This window comes from Patagioenas fasciata, chromosome 6 (assembly GCF_037038585.1).
Source record: "Patagioenas fasciata isolate bPatFas1 chromosome 6, bPatFas1.hap1, whole genome shotgun sequence".
NCBI lineage: Eukaryota > Metazoa > Chordata > Aves > Columbiformes > Columbidae > Patagioenas > Patagioenas fasciata.
The window spans coordinates 37,609,515-37,634,537 of record NC_092525.1 but is presented as its reverse complement, the minus strand read 5'-3'; the positions used below and the strand labels follow the sequence as shown (position 1 = coordinate 37,634,537).

The following is a 25,023-nucleotide window of genomic DNA, read 5'->3' as shown; positions in this document are numbered from 1 at the left end:
GACACGCCCTCCCGTAAGCCACGCCTTCCCGCGTGACCGGCACCGGCGCTATATAAAGGGCGCGTAGGCCGCCATTAGGCCTTTCGGTTTGCGGCGTAGCAGAGGGAGTGATCGGCGTGATCCCGCCGGTTAGTGGAGGGGGTTTCCCGCGCGGTGCAGCCCTGCGCCGCTCCGGGGGGCGATGCGGGATCGCTGCGGGTGGGGCGTGGTCACCGATGGGCGCTGGTGGGAGAGGATGGCGGCGGATTGAGCCACCGGGCCCCGCTCTGCGGCCTAGGCCGCTGGGGAGACCTGAGGAGACTCCGTCTCGTGGCGGCACTGGGGGAGCGGAGACCCGTGGAGCCCCCTCATGGCTACGGGGAGGGGAGGCCCGCGCAGGCCCCGCGGTGATGGCGGCCCCGGGGAACCTCGGACTTAAGGACTGGAAGCGCCCTGGGGGTGAGCGAAGGGGGAAGGCAGGGGCTCGGGCCTTGGGATTCGGTGCGGCCCGGGTGGTGGAGGTTGAGAAGTGGAGTGCTGTTGGCTTTGCGGGGTCTCACCTGGGAGCCCTTTTCCCGTGGGAAATACTGCTGGAAGGTGATGGGGTGGCATGTGCTTGCTGCAGAGACAAGCTATAGAGCCATAGCATTGCTTTGGTTGGAAGGGACCCTCGGGATCATCGAGTTCAACCATCCCCCACCCCTGGCATTGCCCCATGTCCCTGAGAACCTCATGTCTGTCTGTCCAACCCTCCAGGGATGGTGACTCCAGCACTGCCCTGGGCAGCCTGTTCCAATGCCCCGCAGCCCTTTGGGGAAGAAATTGTTCCAGTGTCCTACCTAAACCTCCCTGGTGCCACTTGAGGCTGTTTGCTCTTGTCCTGTTGCTTGTTCCTTGGGAGCAGAGCCCGACCCACCCCGGCTGCAGCCACCTTTCAGGCAGTTCAGAGATCAGAAGGTCTCCCTTCAGCTTCCTTAGTTCTTTTTTTTATTAGGTTTTATGGAGGAAGCTTTGACTGATAAATGGGCATTTTTGTGTGAAGTGTGTTGTGGTAGGATAAAGGGTTGCCTCCTCCTCCTCCTCCGAATTAATCCCTGGAAGCAGATGCTGGGTTGTGGGGAAGGTGGAGGTTGTCCCCTGCAGAATAGCCTGTTGGTGCACGAGGAGACAGCCTTAGCCCTGCCACGTGCTCTGGGTAATGTTGACTTCCTAAGAGTTACAATTCAATACCCCCTGTTAACAAAGCAGTGTGGTAGATCACCTGGAGTTCCATGTGCCTGCACATGATGAAAACTATGTTGGTAGGGACATCTGAGAGGGTGATGAATACCAACATATCTGAGCTGGGCATGGAATAGTGCGTAGTGATGTGTCTGCCATGGCTGAGGCTGTGTGGTCATGTCTGAACAGCCAAAGGAAGTTCATGGCTGCTGGGCCGACCTGGTGATTACTCACTGGAACTGAAGCTGGAGAACATAAAGAATTTTAGTGGTTCTGTCCTGCTTAAATACGAGCTAGCATGCACTTTGGTGGCTTGGTCTCTTCAAAGAGCTGAAGTGTAGATTACGTTGGGGAGAGCTTTCCTGTAAGGCTCAGGACACTGTTTTGAATTTTACTTGCATTTTTTAAAAGAGAATGTGTGAACGGGACATTTTGATTCTTCAAAGAAGAAAAACTGATAGATTATCTTTTGTTTTCAGTTTAAGATGTAGCAACTACACTCTTACCTCTGTGATGGCTTTGAAACAGGTAAGTGCTACTTCTGAGATAGTTTGAGTTGAGAATTAAAGTGTAGGTACACTCAGAGCAACTGGCCTGGAGTACTCTTGTATCTCAGGAGACTATAGGACTGGTGTTTGTAATCCAGTAGCTGGTGTCTCTTCAGGCAGTCCTGACTCTGCTGGGAAAAGTCACCTATTTCTTTGTACTGGAAAGTGGGTGTAAGGTTCCATTTGTTTCTGAACCACTAATCCAGCCTCTTGCCAGGCTATAATAGTACCCTAGATGCATTTTTTCCTTCATTGCTGCTGTTTCACTGTGCATGGTGATTAATAGTTTGGTGTTTGGAGAAAAGTGCCTGATGCATGTTTCAAAAAGAACCTGTAACGATCAGGTTTGATGTGAACTAAAGCAAAGAGCCTATGATGGTTTCAGTATAAGAGTAGTGGACAGAAGTGATTTCTGAAAACTCTTGTGCTGAGGCTTTTTTTTCTGTGCTTGCTGTCACTGCCAGAGGAACTCCCTCTGGTTCTACAGGTGTCTGAAACTGCTCTGTCTCTTCCAGATCTGCTGCTGAATATGGAGACTTGATGCTACTTCACAAGGTAAAAAATAACTTCAAAATTCAACATTAAAAGGCACTTAGTGTTTTTATCTTTTGTTCTAATATCATCAATAGACAGACTTTAATCCCTGACCTAAGTTTTCCCTTTTGTGCCACAATGATGACATTTATTTGCTACTCTTGATCAAGAGGATGATGAGCACATTTACCACCATAACTTTCCTCTGAGGCACAACAAGTTAGAATTCCTCTTGATGTTTTGATTCCTGAATATACTGTTCATAAGCTTTTATTTTTTTCTTCCAGGATTTGAATTGTGCACTTGAAAGACCTGAAGAGTAACATCACCTGGTGAGAGATGTGAAGTTTATGTAGGGGTTTCTTCCATGGAGCTGTTAAAGCACTGTGGTGGAAAGGGTGGGATATTTAAAATGAGGAGGAAACATTTTGGGGTTCATTTCCACTGATCTGTGGAAAAAAATGGTGCTTCCTGTTATTCAAAAACTCTTGAATATTTGTGTTTTATGTGGGGAACTTCAATTTTTCAAAACTGTCACAAGAGGCGATGGCTTGGTACTCTGATTCCAAGGCAGATACAGTGATGATGGCATAGTTCAGCAGAATATACTGTGAAGAACAGTTTTGTCTTTCGCTCCTATCTGATGTGTCTGGCTCTTGTGATCTCTTGCTGGCAGGTGTAGGCTTGACCATGAAGGCTGAGGGAATGCGATTTATTATTTTCTGTTGTTACAGGTTCTGGGAGATGAAGATACAAGCTGTGCAAGCAGCTCCCAGTGTTTGGAAGAATTATAAAACGTGTGGTTTGCTGACTACTCCACTTAGTGAGAAGGTAAGACTTGGAAATACTGTGCTGTTGCTTTGCAGATTAAAACTGATCCTGATGGCCCTGAAAATCCCTCCTGTTTTCCTGGCCAACCTGTGTTCTTTGACCTTCCCACTGTAGGGAATGTGCTGTTGGTACTTGAAACCCTGTTAAATAAATATGCCTGGAAGGCAAAGGATGCTAATGGGAAAGAGCAAAAGCTTAATACACACAGGATGGGTCATCCCATCCTTTTGATAGTAACCTACCTCCAGCACCCAAAACGAACCGAGGATGTTTTCTTTTCTCTCTTGCAGACAAACTCTGCGGAGAAAAACATCCTGAGCCAGGATAGAGGACCCTCATCTGGATTTTAATTCCTTATATAGTATTGATACTTATTGCTTTGTTGATATTTTTAGGATGTATCCTATATCACTGCAGACATTGTTTTGGGCGACTGTTTTCTCTGCCCTTGTCCCCTGGGGAGGCCTCAGCTTAAGTGTTAGCCGAGAATGGGAAAATGAGTTTGTGACTTTAGGTTATTCTGTGGCACATACATTTAATCTTACCAATTGTTGGGTGTGCGGAGGGCCGCTCGGCCTGGAAAGCTGGCCCTGGACCTCTGTCCCCATTTCTCCTGAGTGGCTGGTGAGCAATTACAGCGAGGTGGAGAATGGTACCTATTGGGAGGAAGATGCACCACCACCCTGGCCAATTCGGTACCCAGCTCAGGGCCAGTATTGTCTGAATCGAACTCAGGAAGGTGGTGTCTTTATGGGAACAAGTAAATGCAATTGGACCTACACGTATGGAAACCATTGCCTCATTGATGGCTGCAAGCCTGTTAATTGCTCACGAGTCAGAGACAATCCACTGTTTTTGCATTCGGAGCTGCAGAAATACTGTGAATTGTTCAACTCCACTGATGAATCTTTTGTACCTCGGCAGCTAGGATGGGCCTGGATAAATGAAACTGGACACCGAAAACGCTTTTCTGGCTTTTGGTCCCCTGTTAACCAGTTGAGAGTTACTTTCTATGATAGTACCTTACCCACAGAGGGAAAGATAACTTGGGCAGTCCTTCCTGCTGAAGGTACCAACAATTGTTCTGGGTCAACTTCCAAATTGCCGACTGGAGAATATCTGTGTTGGAGCCTCCACTCTAGGCGTAGACGAGAAATTATTGATAATTATAGTTTGATTTATAATATTAGTACTTCGTGTACATGGGGAAGAACATCTGGCGCCTGGTTTTGTAGTGTTACAGACCCCAACAGGCGCCAGACCTGGGAGCCATATCACCCTCTGGGGACAAGTAACACCACTTATTTTCAAACCCCCTGGACTCCCACAGGTCTGTTTGAAAATGGAACTCGAGCCTTAAAGGGCCACTACTGGGTGTGTGGGCAGCACGCGTACAAACTGCTACCAGCAAATTGGACTGGAGTATGTTATATTGGGGTCATTCATCCCTTGTTTTTTCTGCTCCCCGAAGGCGATGGCAAGAATCTGGGTGTCAGGCTATCTGATGATCTTTCACGAAGTAAGCGATCTGTTAATATTGCTGTAGTGGGTGGTAGTGGCCAAATGTGGCCCCTTCAACGGATCATCCAGCACTATGGTCCTGTCACCTGGAACCCAAGTGAAGTGATTAGCGGTGCTCAAGAACCTGTTGATAATTTGAATCTCATTATTCGGTTACAAGATGCTTTGGAAAACATTAGCAATGAGACCCCTCGGGCGCCTGGTCTGTTGGCAGACAAGGCTGCAAAAATGCGGCCGGCAGCTTTGCAACAGCGCATGGTTCATGACTACCTGCTGGCTGAGAAAGGAGGTGTTTGTGACAAATTAAATAATTCGAACTGTTGTCTAAAAATCGATGACAATGGTGAGATTATTAAACAGATAGCTTCTAGAATAAGGGAAGTAGCCCATGTCCCCATCCAGACCGGGAAAGGTTGGGAATTTGATGCCCTCTCATGGCTTCCAGGTGCTCCGTGGATTAAGCGCATCTTGTTTTATATGTTGTGTGGTGTAGCGATGTTGTTGTTTTGACTGTGTATCATTCTAATTAACATAATTAATTCAGCATGTTGTAACCAATACTCAGTTTATAGCCACCATACCACCAGGCAGTATTAAATATACCTGAGCAGTGTATCAACCAAAACATTCAGTTGTGAAAGTTGCATGAAAAAAATGCTCTTTTCCTACTTTACTATCCCTCTGTCACCACTGTGGACCATGAAGACAGTGATCTGTGAACCAAGACAGCTGTCTTTGAGCCGTGGGTTGGTGTGAGAGACTGAAATCAATTAATTGTCTCAAAGCTTGCGTTTGCCTGCCGGATGAAACAAGGCGGAATTGTGAAACATTGCAGCTTGCAAAGAAACTTGTATGAACTTGCTGAAGCAGCATGATCAATCCTTTGCTTATCAGGCACCACAGCTGGGCTAGGACCATGGAAACAAGCTGCTCTGGGCATCCACCACCAAAGAACTGAAGACTGAGGACCAACGGGACGCCGCTGGATCCATGGTGGTGACTATCCTTTGCTTCTCTTCCCGAATGCTTGCTTCGTTTCCTTCTGACATTTCCTGCCTTTCCTATTGCTCTATCTCTTCGCATTTGTGCAATAAAAGTGGCTTGATTGGTGGCATTTGACCTTGTTGGCATCTTAATCGCACTCTTGGGGTCACTTCAAACCTTCCTCAAGCCCGAAATCTGACTGGAACCTTCCCCACAAAAGATGTGGGGAATCTGAATGATTGTTTTCTTCTGTTGCAGGCTTTGGGAGATGAAGCTATAAGCTGTGCAAGGTAAATAATTGTATTACCTGCATCTGGAAAAACTAATTTATATCCCTGCTGTGTGAAAAGGCTGTGTGTGATGACGGCATAGTTCAGCAGATGAACCATGTTGATCACGCTGTTACTGTCTTTCGCTCCTATCTGATGCAGCCTCTGGTACCTTAGGCTAAGTTTGACAGACAAAACATTAAAAATGAGGGTGAAACACTATTTTGCTCCATGAATATTTTGAAAATTTGTGTTGGAAGATCAGTAAATGGGCTGAACATCAAAAACTAAGTGGTAGGAGTAGAAGAGTAGAGTAGGCTGTGTTTGTGAAGCACAAATACAGCAGGATAATTTTGCTATTTCAGTAACACAATCTTTTTTGATCTGGTGTTAGTGTTCCAAGTTCTCTAGGTGTTCTGTTGCTTTCCAGGGTGCCCTAGATGGAGGGTTCCTGTGCCTCCAACATGAGCAGCTGTTTAACCTGTTACTGATGTTGAACACAAGGCCTTCCTAATTGCAGGTAATTTAAAAGATTTTTTTTTTTTACATGGATGCTGTGCTCGGTTGTGCTGTATTTGCTCTTGGGAGTTTGCTTTTGGAGATAAGAGGGTCTACAAATCCATTTTGTTTCTGGAGAATCTGAAGCAAAGATACTAGTAGCCTAAGTGCTCCTTCATATCCCCCATGCTTCACAGTAAAATCAAGTAATTATTTTGTGGTGGTAAAGAATTCTAGAATGTGCCTGTTAAGACCTTGAATGGTGAATGCAGCAGTCCTGTAAATTTAGTTTCTGCAATGCTTTTCCCATTTTAGGCCAACTTAGATGTTTACACAAAGTTCAAGTCACTGAACTCTGCGGTTCAGACACTGGCTCATTTCTGCAATTCCAGTGGTGACTGGGGCTGAGGAATTGTCATCTTGGGGGTGTTGGGGATTGGCTGTAGGCCCTGCATGTGGAAGGGGGTTTGGGAACGTTGCAGTTTACTGTAGATGATGTTGAATCAGGTCTCTGATCCCAATGAGGATAAAACTTGACTAAACACTGATACAGTATTTCACTGAAACTGTTCTTGTGCTGAAACTTTCTGCTGGCCTCTGCCTGATAGCAACTTTTCCTTTGCAGGCTTCTGAGGCACTTCTCATTCTGATGTAAGTAGTTGTTTTAACTTGCAAGTATTAGCATTAAAAAAATCTGCCTAGAAATCAAGTATTTAACTGCACGTAAGCTGGGAGGGTGGTGCAAGGGGCCAGTGTTCACTGCTGCTTGCATTTTGTCCAAAAGCAAAGGATGCTTAGGGGGGACATGCTGGCTAAGGCCCAGCCTTGGCAGGCTCGTTTGAGCTAAACTCTTCACTGTGTGCCTGTGGGCTCACAGAGTTGTGCTATTTGTGTATTTGCCCTCTTCCCTGTAGCAACCTTAGCCTAAAGCAGATAGCTGTTGAGTGATTGACAGCACGAGCTGCCTGTGTGATGAGACATGACTGCCCTGACTTCAGTCCTGGAGGTCTGCAATTAGCTCTATCTGACTTCAGGCGCCTGACAAGATTTCATCCTTGTGTGCTCGCTTCTGTACTTGACTGACACTGCTTTCTTCCAGGGCTGCTGCGGTGCAGCTGTGGGGTGGTGCAGTTGGTGGCGCTACCAGCAGAAGTAAGTAGCCAGAAAACTCATTTGACTGGTCAGAACTGTGTGATAGGTGCTGGGGAGGTTATTAGATGCTGGGCTCTAATTGTGGTGTAGCTGTGGTGTTAAGCAGAAGGTTCCTTGATGATTTTCTTACCGCTACCAGTAAATCACAGCTTATCAGCAGAGTTCAGTTACCTGAGGTCCTAGGGATTGAATCTCACACTTTGTGACCAAAGGCAGTGATAAGGTACAAGGATGGTTGTGAAGGTAATGGGCAAAGGAGTTTCTGGAAGTTGTGGGGTGCTAGAGTAACATCAGCATTGGACAGACATTTCATTTTCTTATGTGTGTATCCTAGATTTGAGAATGGGAGAACTGCTGGATACTCTGTGACATCTGCTTGGTAAGCTGCTTACTTCGACTTTTTTTACAACTTGAGAATATTAACTTCTTTCTGTAACTGAAAAGCAATAGTATGGAGTAGTTGAAATGATGTAAGTGCTATGGGCTGCTTGAGTTTCTAGTTAACAAGAAAGAATGTGTGATAACCCGCCAGTGCAGAGCTTGTGCTAACCAAAACCAGTACAATTATTTGCCATTTAAGTTTTTAGAGGTTAAATTAAGTAGTGAGATTTTTCAGGGAATAGCACTGATCTCAAATAGTTGGTGTAATGTGGTAAATTATTTGTCTCTATGGCTGGATTAAAGGTTTTACATGATGGGAATGAAGATTGGTTGGGAGTAAGGTCTGAAAGGCGGAAGTCTAGTCCTTTAAGGAGGAACAGAAGTAACAAAACATTAAGCTTCTCTAAGCATGTACTGTTTGTGATGATTTGTTCTAAGCAATGGGAATCTCTCTGAAAGAGCCTGAGGAGGACTCTTGCACTGAAACAGTACGCACATTCAAACTAACTCTTGAACCGCTGCCAAGGAGAGTGTGTTAATAAAAATGCACTTGTTACAGAGTGAAGCTTGTGGGCAGTTTGTGTGAAAAACAAGACTAACATGTCTGAGGTAAGTGTGGAATACATGGGGTTTGATAATTACTGGAATATTGTCTTTGTGCTAAACATCTAGATAGTAGTGCCAAAAGTTAGTCCTGTAATGGATCTGATTTGTCTTCCTCTATTGTATGCTGATTCTCCTACTCTCAGCTAGTGTGGGAATAATGCTTGTAGCAAGAATCCACTTCTATGTAGTTTTCAAGTTGACTTGAAAAGGAAGGGCTCTTTTGGAACAGATGCCCTGACAATTCCTGAACTGCAGTCAGTGGTGACCTTCATGTAGGGTTCTGTTTGTGTGAACAGAAGATGTGGCCTCAGTGACTCTTAAAACTAGGGTTTTATTGTTGAATGTCTTCACACAATGAAAATGAAACTGAATCAGTGGAGACCACTTATCCAGTAAGGTATTAAATATGTAGTACAGCAGGATGTGTATTAGCAAACAGCTGTCATAACTCATAGCTGATGTGTCTGGCTGTTCTGTGAACTGACACTGTAACGCTGCACTCTTGAATTAAAAAAAACCAACACTTCTATGCTGTGGTTGTCGCTACTCATTAATTTTTGCTAATCTTGGTTATGTTGGCTGTACATAAAAGTAGGATCAAGTTCCAGGTGATTGCTGTACCAACTAATTTCCTCCAGCAGACAGAATAAAGCTTCCTGTCAGGGAGAGACAGGATCACAAAGCAAGTAGTAGCTTTTTCCCAGTTCTTCCAATGTTAGTAATTCTGTGTTTCCAATTTAGCATTTTTAATCTGTACATATCTTATCTGGGTGTTGCAAGTTAAAGTTCTTGTTGTTCAGTCATGTACCAGCTAAAATGCAGCCTCCTTGTAGGTAAAATTAGTTCAGTGGATGGAACTTCATAGATAAATAATTAAACTTGCATGGAGTGGTGCCTGTTATTCTGAAACAGCTTCTCTCTTTCTCAGGGAAGGACCGTGCTATCTGCAACCTCACCGGGTAAGACTGCACAGCAGATGAATTCTCTTAACTTCTGGGAAAATCTGTAGCCACTGATGATATTTGATTCTGCCAAATGAATGACTGTGATATCACCATTTCCGTTCCACTTTTCTCTGAGGTTACAAAGCTGCTCTGGAGCTTACAGCAGTTGTGTTACTGTGTATGTTAATTGTGTTTTCTTGCCTTAGGTGAGGAGGAGGCAGCTTTGAAACTACTCCAAGAAGAACTAAGAAGGTGAGTGTAACTGTAGGAATAATTAAATTTATTTGCTGGAACAAATGATGATAACCTTTGCCTTGAACTCTCTCTCTGAACAGAGATGAAAATCTAAGGTCTGAGTTGTTCCCAGCAAGCTTCTTGTGCCGGTTTGGTTCCTTATAATGGTTATGTCTGTTGTAATAGGTGGAAGATTGCCGAACGATGGGTTACACTTGCATGAACAGCATTAAAAACTGAAGAGGTTTTTTACCACACTGATAATGTTTGGCTGATACTGATTGGAACCAATAAAAACTTGTAAACTCTACCTGTTGTGAACTGTTTTCTGGTTTGAACAGCTTGCTGTAAAACAGCTCTAGTCTACTTGATAAAAGCTTCAAATGCCTGATTTAGAGCAGGGTCTAAACTAGTTCAAATGCTAGTCCTGCAAGTATCTTCTAACTTGGATGTTGACTGCAGCTGACCTCACAATACCAAGATTTGGACAAAGTTAAATAATTGAACAAGTCTTTATTTTGAAGGTGAGAGCTGAATGCTACTTGTGTGTTTGCTCCTAAAGGACAGGCCACCAATAAGTCTGGTATTACGTGTTGAGGTGCAGATGGTGTGTGCAGAATAAGCGTACAGGTTGGATGCTGCTCACCCTTTTCCACCGAACTCTTAGTTTAATCTGGTCACTGGCATTAGTCTGGAGCAAGACAGTGGCCAGCCCCCATGAGGAAAAATGTGGGTAGAGGTGGGGGGGATTTAAATAACGCTATTAAAAAAGATAATGTTACTGCATGTGAGGCACTAGCGCCTGCTAAGCTGTTACTGTTGCCCAAAACTCATTAATGGTAGGTTTCTTAAAAAAATTCTTTTAATTTCCCTCATCTTTTTGTTGTCTCAGGAGTGATATCAATATGGCAAAGTTAGCTCTATGGAGGAGCCATTCTCCATTAGACTTGAGCTATTGCTGTAGCACTTCTAATGAGAAGTAGAACTAGATGTCCAAACTGTTCTGTAGAAATATTTTCAGGTTAGTGTTTCCTAGAAGCTTTCAATAAGCGGAATGAGTTTGTCATATCTCCCTCCCACTTGAGCTGGTACAATCTTGTAGAAAGAGCTGAAATATTTTTTAGCTACAAAAGTATTTCATCCTAGAGAACATAAATTAGACATCATGCTGTGTCCATGTGCAAATTAAATCTCTTCTGCACTAAAGCAAAAGCCATTAATAAGGTCTGTTTTCATCCAGAGCTGATTAGTAGCCTCCTAATATTCCACCCTGCCTGCCCACTGTTACTTTTTAAAATACCACACGTTGTTGTGCCTGTTGAAGAGCTTGAAGGGACTGGCATAGCCTGCAGTATAGAAAAAGTCTTAATGGAATGGTTGGCCTCTGTTTCTTAAGATTCTGGCCAATACTTAGCTTCATCAGCATATTTCTCTGGGGAGGCAAATCCACCAAAGGACCTGGTAGAAGTGAAAAGGTTGTGTTGTTAAGGAGTTCATGCCCCTGCTTGCTTATTTTCACAGAAGGAAATCTTAGGCTTGCAAAGCATGCAGTGTTGGAGCACTTCAGATGCAGTTTGTAGTTACTAGGTAAATGGTGCAGAACTAGATGTCAGGGAGCATGTGGCTATTTGTGCTGTTTTAAAAGGTAGGATTTAAAAAAAATGCCAAAACTTAAGTTGCTGGCAATGCTCAGAGCATTATCTGACACAGATTGTTACCTGTGACATTAGCACATGCAGAGGGGGAAAGTGTAGCTTTGTGTGATTTTCCTGTAATAAATAACAGCCTTGCAGGTTTTGTGGGTATTTGGGATTATAAATAAAGGGGGCTGGAAGAGTAATTTAGATGTTCTGTAGCACAGAGTGTGTCCAAGAGCAGAGGATTCCGTAGACTGTGTTTCTATAAAAACCCACTCAATGCAATATTGAAGAGTCTGCTAAATAATCAATGTTTCAAAACTTGGTCATTTCTCTTTGTTCTTAGGACATCTAAGCATAAGAAAGATTTGAAAATGGCCAGGTTTTTGCCAGTGAAGGCTCTGAACAGCAGGATATATCCACAACTGTGAGAAAGAATAGTCCAGACTTAATAGATGAAGCCATTTCAGTAGCAGCCTTTGTTAGTCAGCTGCGCTGGTGCTGCTTACTGCACAAAGACAGCTGCTGCCTTGCGCTCCTTGATAAACACATCCAAGTTGGTTGGCTGTGTTGGGGAGTCCTGATGTTTAAATGGCACAAAGAAAGAGATCTTTAAGTCTGCGTAGCCAGATTTTATCAGACATGTCACTGGTACAGTCACATCAATCTTCATTTCTAGAGGAGAGGGAAGAAGTTTTGCCTTGAGCAGCAAGGGAAGACAGTGCCTGGGTGCTGCTGTGAGGGATGATGCAGAAGTATCCTAAAATGAGATACCAAAGCAGCTTCACATGTAGAATGGGCCAACAGGCACAAGGATGTCCTATAGCTCATCTACTGTCTTATGCTATTCGGCTTAATCTCCCATTTGTGCTTCTTGCAGTTCAAAACCAGCACATTGTACCTTTTTCATTCTTCTCTTAGATGTAGTGGAAGAGTTTCCAGAAGCCCTGGCGCATCCTCTCATTCTGGGTCTCTCCCCAAATGACTGTGCTGACCCACTTGGCAGTCTCATACTGACGCAGTTCATAATCCTTTGCCTGAAAGTTAGCAAAAGTCGCAGTGACCATAAGATTAGTATTGAAGGTTATGAAAATATTGTTGCAGTGAGATAACACTCTTTGTTGCATACTCTAGGCACACCCCCAACATCAAACTATTTGATTCCTCCCTTGTAAAACCATGCTGTTCTGCCTTAGGCTGAGCTACTCAGAACTTACAAATAGGTGTTGCTCTCTCCCTTTGCAACTAGGTGTGAACAGTGTCTATAGTAATGCTTCCCAGAATTAAACAGGCTGGGAATCCCAGCTCTTCATCAGCTCCACAGAGCTCCCTTCCTCTTGATTTTAGCACTTACCATTGGCTCCACTGAGTTCCAGCGAGGGGACTGCAGATCCAGGGACAGAAATGTTTGCTTGAAGGATTTGATCATCTTGCCAGAGCTGAAAGACAGACATGGGTCGCTCTTCAATCAGTGCAGTGTAAAATAGGGCGGAAGACAGCACTATGGCTTCTCTGCCTAATGTCAAAGAGCTTTTCCTCAGCCTCTGGTCTCAAACCTTTCAACGCTTGCTGAGAAGTGACTAGAAAAGTTAAGGGAAAAGGCTGGTGCTTTCTAAAAAGCAGTTGTCTCTGAAGTTGTGAAAGGCCTGGATTCCACTGCTTATCCCCAATGATTCAACAACCAGGGCTGAAATCCTTTAAACCCTTGAAGGAGAGAACACAGATCAAGAAGCTCCAAGCTGCCTTTGCTTCTTGGTGAAATGAAGGCATTTTCTGGCTGAAAAACAGAAGATTGAGGTCCGGCAAGTGGGAGTTGTGTGGAAATGTGTAAGTAAAAAGGACTTGAGGACTCCAGCCAATTTGCGCCTCAATGAAAAGGTATTTGTGTTGATGGGCACTCTGTCATTGACTGTGCCCATACCTTTATTGGCCCTCATAATAGAGAATGCCTTTCTTAAAGGCCTTTAGCCCCAGAGGCCTGTGAATAGATGAGATATTCTGTATTTATGAATGTGTAGCTGCTTTCCTAGGTAGCCTTCAGGTGGAAGGAGGAAGCTGCAGACACATAAACATTCCACTTCCTCTTGCTGTCCTGAAATCAGGCGAAAAAAAATGAAAATCACAGAATGTTATTGGAACGGGCCTCGAAAGCTCATCCGGTGCAATCCCCCCATGGAGCAGGAACACCCAGCTGAGGTTCCACAGGAAGGTGTCCAGGCGGGTTTGAATGTCTGCAGAGGAGACGCCACAACCTCCCTGGGCAGCCTGGGCCAGGCTCTGACACTCTCACTGAGAAGTTTCTTCTCAAATTTAAGTGGAACCTTTTGTGTTCCAGTTTGTACACATTACCCCTTGTCCTGTCACTGGTTGTCACCGAGAAGAGCCTGGCTCCATCCTCCTGACACTCACCCTTTATATATCTGTAAACATTAACGAGGTCACCCCTCAGTCTGCTCCAGCTCCAGAGCCCCAGCTCCCTCAGCCTTTCCTGACACGGGAGATGCTCCACTCCCTTCAGCATCTTGGTGGCTGCGCTGGACTCTCTCCAGCAGTTCCCTGTCCTTCTGGAACTGAGGGGCCACAACTGGACACTATTCCAGGTGTGGTCTCACCAGGGCAGAGTAGAGGGGCAGGAGAACCTCTCTGACCTACTGACCACCCCCTTCTAATCCACCCCAGGTACCATTGGCCTTCCTGGCCACAAGGGCCCAGTGCTGGCTCATTGTCAAAATTGCTATTGTAATTATCACATCCGGTTAAAAGTCTTGAGATTCTAGGTGCCTTCATTTATGATTTTTGTCTTTAGGAGGTAGATTGTAGACCTACATCCCCAGAAAGTCTCTTTTATCTATTACATTACAATGTCCTTTGTACTTTATGTAGTTAATTGAGCAGTTGTCTTGATTTGTAGATCATGGTACATTGTCAGAGTATAACTTAATTGTTTCTTGGGTAACAGAACAAACTTTGAGGTTATTTTTCATTTCTCCTCACCTGTCTATAGCTGCCCACACAAGAAGCCGCTGCCCTGTCACTCGTGTTTCTTTGTACTGGAAAGTGGGTGTGAGGTTCCATTTGTTTCTGAACCGCTAGTCCAACCTCTTCCCAAAGAGTCAGGAACTTTCCAAAGTTTTGCCTTCTTCTTCCCCTGCCAGGGATGGGCTCTGGGAAGGCACCGCTGGAACAGTGTGTTCAGCTGGCAGAGGGGCCTGGGGTGCGCCAGCACTGGCTGGCCTGCCAGCACTTGATTGTCTATGAGATCTCCATGGTGGATGGCAAGTTCTTTGACAGGCTGGAGGCAGCGGCGAGGCAAGTGTCAAACACCTAAAAGAAAGTACTTTCTCTGAATTTCCAGGTTGCTTCCTTCCTCTGATTATGTGAATGGGTGGAAGGCAACCATTGGCATAGGACTGGAAGGAAGCATGAATTCACAGCCAGCAGGCCTTTATCTTGAGATAGGTTTTGATCATGTCCCCACTTCCCAGCCATGGCTGTCTATGCTGTGTCCAGCAATTCTTTGTTGGAGAAAGAAGCAGTATAACAGCTACCAAGGAACCAAGATGAGTAAGGATAGCTGGGATAGGTAGGCAAAAGCAAAACAAATGCCTTATAATAGCATTGGTTAATTATTTGAGTTCTTCTGACTCAGCTAAGGATAATAGTCTTTTACCGCAGGGAGTGTATGTTTGAATATACTGGCAGACTGAGGAGTAACTTCTGAGACCTGACTATGTGCAGGTCCTGGAGAGCATTTAGAGCTTCTCTTCCTTCCTTTTCAAGAGCAGTCAGAAAACGAGATGAGCCTTTTGGAGGAATTCAGCTAATCATCTGTGGGGACTTCTCACAACTACCCCTAGTCTGCAAGGCTAATGAAGAAACCAAGTTCTGCTTCCTGGTACAAAACTGACCTGAAATGTATTCTTATCCTTCAAGTCTGCTTCTTTCCCTTCTTAATAAGAGAATGATTTGCCAGGCAAAAAGCTGGAGTGAAATGCATCCACATAAACGTGGAGCTGACCAAAATGCGGAGACAGACTGACAAGACCTTTGTCTCGCTCCTGAGTGCAGTCCGTTTAGGCAGGTGAGGAAAAACTCTGCTCTCTTTGTAATCCCTGCTCCCTACTAATGGACCAGAAGAAAGACCAGTTTGTCACTTCTCTGCGCTCTATCAGGAACGTGTGGCTGGGAGCAGTAGCTGTAAATGCTTTAGTTAATGTAAACAGGTTTTATATATGCTCGTCTGACAACGTGGGACACTTTCTGGAGTCCCTCTTTGCAATTTCTGCTGAGGAATGCAATGGATCCTGAGCTGACAGTGGCCAGGGCAGGGCTGGGGCAGACACTGCACTTTCTCTGCCCATTGCTCCAGAGTCTGGGGCTTGCACAGCCTGATCCAGCTGTGTGAAGGTTACTGCTGCTCAACACCTGTTCCTGATGACTTTAAATAATAAACTTCTTTTCCCAGTCACAAGGTGCACAGAGGAGGTTACCAGACTGCTGATGCAGACTGCTACTAACAGGTCTGAGTGCGATGGGATCCTGGCTACGCGGCTCTGCACCCATAAAGATGATGTAGAAATAACTAATGAGACGGTTGCAACAGCTATCAGGTGAACTCCTTGGAGGAAGCTGCTGGCTTTGGGGCTGAGCTCTGAGTGGATGCAATAGGGTGTCAGGAGGAATTGGTGGTCTGTCATGCACAACAGCACAAGTCTAAGCTGTGTGTGTTGTAGTTGAGCTGCCTGGGGGCAGAACTTCACAGATTTTTACTTAAAAATCCAAACTTAGTTTTTGGTGTGTAAGAGATTGTGAGCTCATTGCTTGCTGAGGAGTAGTGTGGGTCATTATTGCCCCCATACCTCTGGTTCTTTCCATAGCATCTCAAGAAGGCGGTGCTCTATCCAGCCAAAACTGGAATTAAGGGCTATTTAATTTCTGCCTCCCTTTCTGACCCTGGGAATCTTCCTTAGTCCTCTTTGGAGAACTGGTGTTGGCAGCAAGTGAAACTAGTCATAGGCTCAAAATGGTGACTGCTCAGTTCTTATTTAGTGCTGGCCTTTCATTTCTGAGCCTTCTCATGCTCTGGGAGGTATGTTGGGAAGAGAGGCAACAGTGAACTTTCTGCTGTTAGATGTGACAAGGTTTGTGACAAGATGTCTTATTAGCAGAGCAGAATGGGTATTAAAAGATGAATTGCTGAATTCAATGATTGCAATTCGTCACATCTTTCTTTCTTTAACAGAAGTGCACGCTTTTAAGGCTTTGGACAGTGACCCAATGCTAGTGAAGTTAATTGATGCTCAGTGTCCTGTGGGTGGTAGAGTTGAGCTAAAGCTTGGAGCTCAGGTGAGTGTGTGCACATACACTTGTGAAAGACCAGTGGGTCAAATGGCATAAAAAATAAAGGAATAGCAGATAGATGTGTATATTAGATTAATGTATAGAATGCAGATTCTGTAGGAACGGTTATGCCAGACCAACAGAAGATTCTAGTCTAGTCTGCTTATCCTTTCAGCTCAGAATCTTATCTAGATAGAGAATTTATTTGATTTGAGCACAGGTCCCTGTCTCGTGGACAGTGGTGACCACTATGACTTTGGCACACACCTTAAATCAGGTTTAAAGCTTCCAAGTAGCAGAGAGCACAGACAGTCCTCGTCTGCAGTCTCAGCTCCATGTACAGCAGCCCTCCTGACCTGTAAGAATATAGTACAGATTGCTAGATTTGCAGGACTGGGCAGGTTGCTGTGAGTTAGGGCTGTCAGAGTGGAAAGGATGCAGGACTGTGCTTAGCAGCAGCACTGTTTGCCTTGGGAAGTTGTTCGCTAGGTTCTAGGCTTGCTGGTGTTTGGGGAAGGTGAATCTGTTCCCTGAATCTGAGCTCACAGCTGGGGACAGAAGCAACTGAAGTGCTTAGTGCTGCAGAATGTTGTGGCTGGGAATCCTAGGAAGCAAAGGCTGTTAAACAGTTTCAATCCAACTGGAGATGGTGCTGTATCCTGCAGTTGCAAGATGTGACTGTGACCACACGAAACTGCTGTATGCTTATGCTTCCTGGCTAGAAGCTGAGCTGCAGGTGGCTGGATGGGCTGGAAAGCCAGAGCGCTGAGGGATTTTTCCTTTTCTCTGTAGGTGATGCTAGCTAAGAATCTCAAGGGCTGGTGAATGGGGCACGAGGAGTTGTTGTAGGATTTGAAAGTGAAGAGAAGGGTAAGTAAACTTTTTGATCTTTTATTGAGGAAGGGGGGGAAAAATTAAAACAACTTATTACTGACTGTCTACTGCCTGATAAGGATCACTTAAAAGAAACCAGGGAGGAGGTCTTCTCTACAATGAGAGAGGTTTGGGGTTCTTATGAGCTGTGGTGTCATGTGCTGCATCAGCTGTACCTATCTGTTGGGCTGCTTATGTTTGCTTATCTTTATTCTCTAGCTATGTATGCTTGTTTGCATTTCCTGTCTGTTCTGTTGAAGCAAGGCTTGGTGGCTGTGTAGTTTTTTTGTTGTTGTTGTTTGTTTGTTTGTTTTTTCTCATAGAATAATGTTCTGCTACCTGCAATGGGTATTTTTCTCTGCATCTCAACTGATAAATTATCGGAGTTTAATTCTCCTGCTTAAGTGGGTCCCAAATGTAATTTCAGGATGTTCTATTTGCATGTGGGTTTAGTTTTTTTAGTGTGGGATTTTTTTTTTTTTTTTTTTTGTTAAATGCAGCTCTAAAATTCATGAAAGACTGACATGGGAAAGGAGGGAGGAAAAAACTATTCTTAGGCTTCTGGCTTCCTGGCTGATGAGTGTCAGGAAAACATCCCTGTTTCTCTCCTGCTCCCATTCCTACAGGGCTGCCTAAGGTTAGATTTCTATGTGGGGTTACACAGGTCATCAAAATGCAGAAATGGGTCTTCAAAGGACCATCAGGAGTTCATCTGAGTTGTCAACAGTTGCCTTTAAAATTGGCATGGGCTATTTCCATTCACAAGAGTCAGGTGAGTGTTCTTTTGCAGCTGCCTACAGACTTTTACACCGTCATAAGTCTTATTTTCTGAGTGAGCTCGCGTTGCTGGTGAAACAGGGAGGAAAACTGAAAGGCTTTTGTTGTGGGGGAGGTCTAGGGTGTGTTTGTGTCTTTAGTGGTGGAGAAGGCAGCACCTCTTTTCCTGTTTGTGATGCTTGTGCATAGCAGTATTGCTAGCCTGGAATTTCTGTAAGGGTGCTGCAAACTCTATACTTGCTGTCATTTTTCACTGCTGTGGGCTGATCAGGGCAGTGTTTCCCTGACAGCATCACCATTAGTGACCCTGAGGTTTGCAGTGTACGTGAGGAAGGTGCAGGAGTCACAGGTGTGCTCTTTGGGCTGAACTTTTCCTTCAAAGGTGTGTTGTATTTTTTTCAAACTAAGTAATACCTTTCCCGAAGACTCCATACGCTTTGATAAACACATCTCTCAGTAAAGGACCTGTGAGTTTGTTCCCATGCCACTGTTTAAAACGGTCTATGTTGTAAATACTGTTGCCTCCTGGGATGTCTCTTGGTGCATACAGGGCTGGCCAGATCTACCCAAACTCTGGCTCAGCCTGGCTGTTCCACCAGTTAATTACTAGGAATAAAAACAACAGGTTTTCTTTTCCTGCTGTGTTGGGTATATGGGCTTTGTGGAGTTTCACACGAGCAGCTTATCAGAGTTATTGGACCCTACTGTCTACTGGAAAATTCCTGACAGTGCAAAACTGTCTTTTTTCCTCATCTTTTAATCAGTTATGTAGTCAAACAAGGGACTTCATTTTTTTTTTTTAATCAAGCTTGTACCTTGAGAGACTCGCAGGATAGGTTAATGTGCATACAATGTGGTGTTCTTTTTTTGTTTGTTTTTTAACAAGCTTTTCTGTGTCTTTGATAGGGCATGTCTTTACATTGTGTGGAAATCTCCCTGTCTCATGTCTTTGAAAGTGGGCAGGCTTATGCAGCCCTTTCCCGAGCCCTGGCCTTGCAGGTCTCCGTGTTCTGGATTTTGACTCAAAAGTAGTGAGAGCTGATCCTTCTGTGTTGCAGTTCTATAAACAACTGAGACGACATCAGCTTCTAACCCAGGTAAAGAAAAATCTCATGCTAGCATAGACTGCCTTGTGCAACCAGGATGAGAGATGTTTGTACTGAGATCCTTCCTTTTTCTTCTGAAGCAAGACTGTTCAAAAACTCGTAGTGGTAGGAGACTTGAAACTGCAAAGAGAGAATGTGGTGGGGCAGTTTTTGATGGTGAAACATCCACTGTAGTGTTCGGATGGTATAACACTGCCTGGCCCTGTGGGTGAAAGGGAGGGTTGGGGTTCTTTGATCCTCTTCTTGCAGTAAGGACTGAAGGGGAAGTGGGCACACATGAAATCTTAGTTGTGTTTGTTTGTTTTTCTTTTTCATTTTTTTTTTCCTTTAGGATTCCCTACACACTCATTCAGATGCTAATGAAAAGGAGAACTGGAACTGCAGTTGAGAATGCTCTTCTGGCCTCTATGAGGCAATGGACAGAATGCTGATTTGCAGCCATCTTGCTATTAAGTGTGTTTGGTAACACAGATGAAGACAAAGGAATTTCTTTTTTTGTAATGTGTGCTTCATTCAGTTGTTCCTGGATGCGTAGAAGTCTCTCTGCCTCATGCCTCTGAAATTTGGAAGGCTTCTGTAGCCTCTCCCTGGGCCCACAGTCTTGAATACTTGTGTGTCACAGATGCAATTCTATCAAATGAAATGACTGAACAAGGACATGCCTGAGGGACCTTCGTACACTTCTGTCCATTTGTTGCATTTTATTCTCCACCTATGCAGACTGAAACTTGTGTGCTTTTCTTCAAGTGTACCACAGCTGAGATCAAAAAGGTTTGTGTCCTGTTTGCCTGGATGGATTGGACCTGTTCACAAGAGCTGCTGACACAAGGGAAAGCAGTGCTTCTGCAAGCGAGGAGCTGCCAGGAACTGGGTTCTCTCTTCATAGCATGCTGGGGTGTTCTTGCTTTCCAGATGTTTACCACCAGGAGGCTTTGCGTAACTTCATCCACAAGCAGAACTAAGAGTTATACGTGGCCTGTTATGCCAATACATAGCCTTTTAATCAGTCTGTTGCATACAATAAGGTGTGATTTTATTTCTTTTAACCTTCTGAAATGAGCTGGTGGTGTTAAAAACAGGAAAAAGTCCTACATCTTGCACCCATGATTATGGAACTACAAGAATTGTGGAGATCAATTATCCTATTAGAAAGGAACGAGAGAGATGAGATGGGTGCTTGTGGGAGCCCCTCTTGTTTAAACATATGAGGCTCACTCAAATGGGAGGGAATTTCTGCTGGAAACAACACATCAAACTAATGAGGTGGAAATTGAATGTGCAATAGGAAATAATGGGCAAGGACATGTGAAGTGAGCTGTAACTTCACCTGCTTCAGCAAAAGCAGGGCTGAGCAGAATTAACACGTGTTTTTGAAGTCTTAATAAAGGAGAAGCTTTGGTCTTTGTATTTTAGCACACTGCTTAAAGCGTAAGTACCTTGTATATTTTTAAATGTTTAACATGTGGGAATAAGGTGAAATATCAACATGCAGCTGGAATTAATCTCTTGCATGCTAGTCTCTCTGTAGCAAAGCCTTGTAGAGGTGAAGGCCACTTCTTGGCAGCTGTTCTCCTCAAAGCCAGGGAAGGATGTTGACTAACCAGTGGTTAACATAACAGAAAGCAGACTTTTGGTAGGATTTCAAAATATATTTTTTTAAAGTGAGAGTTGTTTATTCTGGGCTTGGGGGGTAGAGTTTCAGAGACAGCATGAGCAGAAGACCAAAGCACGGGAGTTATTGAGGACTGCTTACTTTAAGAAGGGGTTCTTAATGTATCAGCACATGGCTTCTTCAAAGAAGAATAGATGGAATTACTTGAAGCTGGGCTGGAGTCTGTGGAAGGTGAGAGCCTTCCCATCACACTGCAGGCTGTTCCTGGAGCTACCTCTGCTCTTTCAGACTCTCATTCTATTTGTGTTGTATACTTTTTTTCCTTTTTCCCCTAAACAACACCCTCTAATCCTTTGAACTTGACCTAAGTTGTTTGTCTGTCTTAGTGAGGTGTTGAAAAATGACCTTCCTATGCCCCTGGAAAGGAGGGTACCAGCTTCACTGCTGACGCAGATGAGCCCGGGGCTCCCAGAGCCTTCACTGGGCCTGATCTCAGTAGCAGCCCAGTGCTCCAGGGGAGCTGGTGCAGGTCTCTGTACCCAGTCGGGGTGGGTGGGGTGCTCAGGTTGTCAGCCTCCTGTGCCAGGCTGGCATCAGCCTTTCCTGGCCACCTCCATTCCCTTGGCTGCACATGAGCCCTGCCCTACCGCATGTCCCCACCTCACAGCACTGCCCCTCCTTTCCTCCTGCTGCTGTTCTGTGGGGGGTGCCCTGGCCACCCTCCCTACAGCTTTACTTCATGTCCCTTGTGCAGGTGGTCAGAGGCTGTGGGTGCCCTAATTGTGAGGGGAAGGGCTGTTGGTACAGGCAGAGAAGCCTGATGGGTCACCTAAAAGACTGAACGCTTGGCTAGGGGGCTGGGATGGGGCCAGTTTGCACTTGTGGGTTTTTAGAGATGGGCTGCTCCATTATGAGGGGTTTGTGTTGCATCCAGGGTTGATGTGTGGGGTCTGAAATGGTCAGGGATGTTACAGTGAGTTTCACTGTTGATGTAGACGTTGAGGAGATGATGCCAGGCACTTCTAGTCATACACAATACACTGATTTATTGACGGATTGCGTAAGAATAATGAGATAATGCAGGTTCAAATCCTTTAACATCTCTTTAAAAGTTCCTGTACCACTGTAATAACAAGATAATTTAGAGTGTAAGCGGGTTGACTGTGTACAATGCAAATAAACTTTTAATTGTGATCTTGTAACTCACTTCAGCTTTCATGGGTTTAGGGGTCTGAAATCTTTCCCATTGTATGGGGGTGTTTTTGTGCTAATTTGAGGTTTGAGATAAAACACTGAACAGAACTTAAACCTGCAAAGGTTAACAAATACTTCATGTTAGTATTAAATTTACATGCAATATTATGGTTGCTTTCTCAGAGGTGGAACAGTGGGATCTGAATAGCAATGGCTTTTGAAGGCTTGGCAGCTGTCCTGAGGCCAAAAGCAGTCTGCTTGTGTAAAATTTGGATGTTCTTGCTCACTTCCAGCTAAAGCAGATGTAGAGATGGGGCTGAGGCTAAAGATTGCTATTTAAATCCTAAAAGCAGCAGTCAGGACAAATCCAAGCTGCCAGGCTCTGTTAATGGTTCCCCTGCAGCTGGGGTTGTGATGAGGCCTTTTTAACAGAATAATGCTTACATATATATTGTAGAATCATAGAATACCAGGCTGGAAAGGCCCACAAGGATCACCTGGTCCAATCTTCCTTGGCAAAAGCACAGTCTGGGCAAGATGGCCCAGCACCCTGTCCACCTGAATCTTAAAAGCGTCCAGTGTCTGGGAAACCATCACTTCCCTGGGGAGATAATTCAAATGGCTGATTGTTTTCATGAAGAAAAATTTCCCCCTTTTGTCCAATCAGAATCTCCCCAGAAGCCACTTGTGCCCATTACCCCTCATCTTTTCCATGTGACTCCTTGCAAAAAGGGAGTCCCAGTCGTCTTTGTAGCCACCCTTTAAATACTGGAACATGGTGAATAGAGTCTCCCCTTAGAGGTAAATAAATCTTATAATACGATCAAAACCTCTTCTTCCAAATACTCCTTAAAATGTCAATTTTGCTTGCAGAGGGATATTAATTCGCCTGTAGCTAGAACCAATTCCACCAACACAGGAGCTGTTAGTTTATTTTTATTGAACTGACTTTACTTGGAAGAACAGCGCTGCTCATCCTCTCTCCATTAGTAAGTAAAGCGAAGAAGAATCTGAAGATCAAGCAGCTTCTTACATGAGGCCACCACAAGGCATCTCTGAAATGTCCGGTGGTGCTGTTGCTTCCACCCACTGAGGCAAAGCGCTCTTAGCAGGTTCAACTTTCCCAAGGACAATTCACATGGCAAGTTGAGTATACGAGCAAATACGTGTGTGCTGTTCCCAGCTTATTGGACCCAGAGCTCATGCTGTCCCCTGCCACAGCGCAGATCCTCTCCACAGCTGCCGTCCTGCGGGAAGAAATCTGCTCCACCGCCGTCTGTCCGGGGGCTGCAGCGGATTCTCTGCTTCGGCACCCGGAGCTCCGGTTCTTCCTCCTCCCTGTCTGACCTGGGTGCTCACGGGGCTCATCTCTCGCACCTTTTTCTCCTCGCTCCCCCCAGCTGCGCAGTGTTCTCCCGTCTTGAAGCTGTTAGCACAGCGGCCTCGGCAGCGCCGGCGGTGAGCTCAGCGGCGCCCTGCAGTGGGCTCGGCCAGAACCAGTTGGAACCAGCCGCCTCAGGCGCCGCGCTGCCCTGGCGCCTCCTCGCGGAGATTCCCGCCAACACCTGGGCACAGGCACCACACACACCAAGAACCAAGCGTGTTAGCTCCTTCAAAATTGCCTCTCTGCTGTAAGCGTTCCTCACATTGGCACGGGTGGGTGCTCTGGGGACAGAGGTAACAAAGCTGGAGGTGCTGTGGCGGGTAGAAACGTGGCGGGTGAGGAAGGATCGGCCGTTCCCCTGAGGCGAAGGCAGGAGGGGCCGCGGTGCGGCTGCAGTCCAGCTAAACCACAGCCACACTGGGAGCAAACGGCTGCAGTTTCCTTTCTGTTCCCCCGTAAACGTAAGGACATGAATATTGTCCCTCCACTTTCACAAGCTGAAGAGAAAGTATTTAAACAGGGCTTTTGTCTTAACTGCAGCTATAGTTAAGTGAATTAAACTATGAGTTTGATTCGTAATTGGCATTTCTGTTACCACAAAGTACAGCCATTCTCTTCCCAAATACATTAAGCCATGAGAAACTGCTTTATACCAGCTAAAGCTTCGTGATACATTTATGTGTTATTGGAAGCATAATTCACATGCAGAATGTTATTAAAACCTTACCAGTTTCCAGTTTAAATCTTTGTACAGTGATTTAACTCCCTTCTCATTCTTTACGTGACTTTTTCATAATAATTCAACATGAATGTGCCCTTACAGTTTGTACCCAGTCGTCCAGTGGTGAGCAGGAAAATCAGCAATAGTCCTGTTGGTGTCAGATGCTGTAATAAGGTCGTGTCCATGAATTAGATCTTCCCATCCAGAATTGCTTTGAATAGATCAAACAAATAGTGCTCTTGAGTCATGGAAATACAGTACATTACGGGCTATGCTATGAATGCTAATAACGTAGTTTTTTTTCTCACAGATATTAAAAGTTCCTCATTTTGTATTAAGGCACTCCGTGACATGCAGTTGTCTTCTGCCGCTAAATCTAAGCGGTTCTATTACTAGCATGAGAAAAGTCTTGAATTACTAGAGGTTGCATTTTGATGTGTAAAATCTCTATATTGCTATTTCCCGTATGATTATTTTATGCTTGTTTCTATTACAGATCATGAGGATGTTGAATGGAATTTTTTTAGCTAAGCTACTGACTAGTATATAATTTATGAAATCTGGTTATTTAAGCAAAGTAAGTTGATAACAAGTTTAGGAGTAAACTTCTTTACTTAGAATTATTGAATACTGCACTACCTGATTTTTATTATTATGTTTTTTAACCTGTTATGGTG

The 25,023-nt window shown here is 44.7% G+C and overlaps 3 protein-coding genes, 1 long non-coding RNA gene and 7 other non-coding genes across 12 annotated transcripts in view; 9 read left to right on the top strand and 2 right to left on the bottom strand.

The window, feature by feature from the left end:
• Positions 1–25: 25 nt before the first annotated feature.
• LOC136103822 (ATP-dependent DNA helicase PIF1) lies at positions 26–22,253 on the top strand. Its single transcript, XM_071810562.1, is given in 25 exon segments — positions 26–128; positions 1,680–1,728; positions 2,264–2,303; positions 2,570–2,614; positions 3,017–3,113; positions 3,404–3,474; positions 4,585–5,630; positions 5,877–5,908; positions 6,318–6,407; positions 7,011–7,036; positions 7,485–7,537; positions 7,872–7,916; positions 8,478–8,527; positions 9,453–9,483; positions 9,675–9,720; positions 9,889–10,226; positions 15,120–15,420; positions 15,805–15,949; positions 16,582–16,685; positions 17,472–17,487; positions 17,490–17,549; positions 18,179–18,324; positions 19,236–19,314; positions 19,317–19,426; positions 19,767–22,253. Coding segments are annotated over 8 exon segments (597 nt in total). The 5' UTR covers positions 26–128; positions 1,680–1,728; positions 2,264–2,303; positions 2,570–2,614; positions 3,017–3,113; positions 3,404–3,474; positions 4,585–5,630; positions 5,877–5,908; positions 6,318–6,407; positions 7,011–7,036; positions 7,485–7,537; positions 7,872–7,916; positions 8,478–8,527; positions 9,453–9,483; positions 9,675–9,720; positions 9,889–10,226; positions 15,120–15,420; positions 15,805–15,924; the 3' UTR covers positions 19,824–22,253.
• On the top strand, positions 1,253–1,330 carry LOC136104163 (small nucleolar RNA SNORD74). The gene has a single exon (XR_010651722.1). It is a non-coding gene; the product is annotated as a small nucleolar RNA SNORD74 (small nucleolar RNA).
• On the top strand, positions 2,116–2,183 carry LOC136104171 (small nucleolar RNA SNORD75). Its single transcript, XR_010651730.1, has one exon. It is a non-coding gene; the product is annotated as a small nucleolar RNA SNORD75 (small nucleolar RNA).
• On the top strand, positions 2,414–2,495 carry LOC136104152 (small nucleolar RNA SNORD24). The gene has a single exon (XR_010651711.1). It is a non-coding gene; the product is annotated as a small nucleolar RNA SNORD24 (small nucleolar RNA).
• LOC136104164 (small nucleolar RNA snR60/Z15/Z230/Z193/J17) lies at positions 2,854–2,934 on the top strand. Its single transcript, XR_010651723.1, has one exon. It is a non-coding gene; the product is annotated as a small nucleolar RNA snR60/Z15/Z230/Z193/J17 (small nucleolar RNA).
• Positions 5,967–6,052, top strand: LOC136104165 (small nucleolar RNA snR60/Z15/Z230/Z193/J17). Its single transcript, XR_010651724.1, has one exon. It is a non-coding gene; the product is annotated as a small nucleolar RNA snR60/Z15/Z230/Z193/J17 (small nucleolar RNA).
• LOC136104153 (small nucleolar RNA SNORD79) lies at positions 8,331–8,409 on the top strand. Its single transcript, XR_010651712.1, has one exon. It is a non-coding gene; the product is annotated as a small nucleolar RNA SNORD79 (small nucleolar RNA).
• LOC136104161 (small nucleolar RNA SNORD47) lies at positions 9,532–9,607 on the top strand. Its single transcript, XR_010651720.1, has one exon. It is a non-coding gene; the product is annotated as a small nucleolar RNA SNORD47 (small nucleolar RNA).
• Positions 10,265–12,773, bottom strand: LOC136103824 (heme-binding protein 2-like). Its single transcript, XM_065842274.2, is given in 5 exon segments — positions 10,265–11,114; positions 11,117–11,160; positions 11,849–12,014; positions 12,241–12,376; positions 12,694–12,773. Coding segments are annotated over 5 exon segments (549 nt in total). The 5' UTR covers positions 12,769–12,773; the 3' UTR covers positions 10,265–10,986.
• LOC139828319 (uncharacterized) overlaps positions 22,068–25,023 on the bottom strand; it is a 33,770-nt gene continuing 30,814 nt past the window's right edge. For both annotated transcript variants that reach the window (XR_011739819.1, XR_011739817.1), the window contains exon 4: positions 22,068–24,557. This is a non-coding gene — a long non-coding RNA (uncharacterized lncRNA). The remainder of the gene's footprint in view (positions 24,558–25,023) is intronic.
• The window catches only part of ST6GALNAC3 (ST6 N-acetylgalactosaminide alpha-2,6-sialyltransferase 3), a 249,812-nt gene continuing 248,584 nt past the window's right edge, over positions 23,796–25,023 (top strand). The window contains exon 1 of the mRNA XM_071810561.1: positions 23,796–23,872. The gene's annotated coding sequence lies outside the window, so the exon portion shown is untranslated. The remainder of the gene's footprint in view (positions 23,873–25,023) is intronic.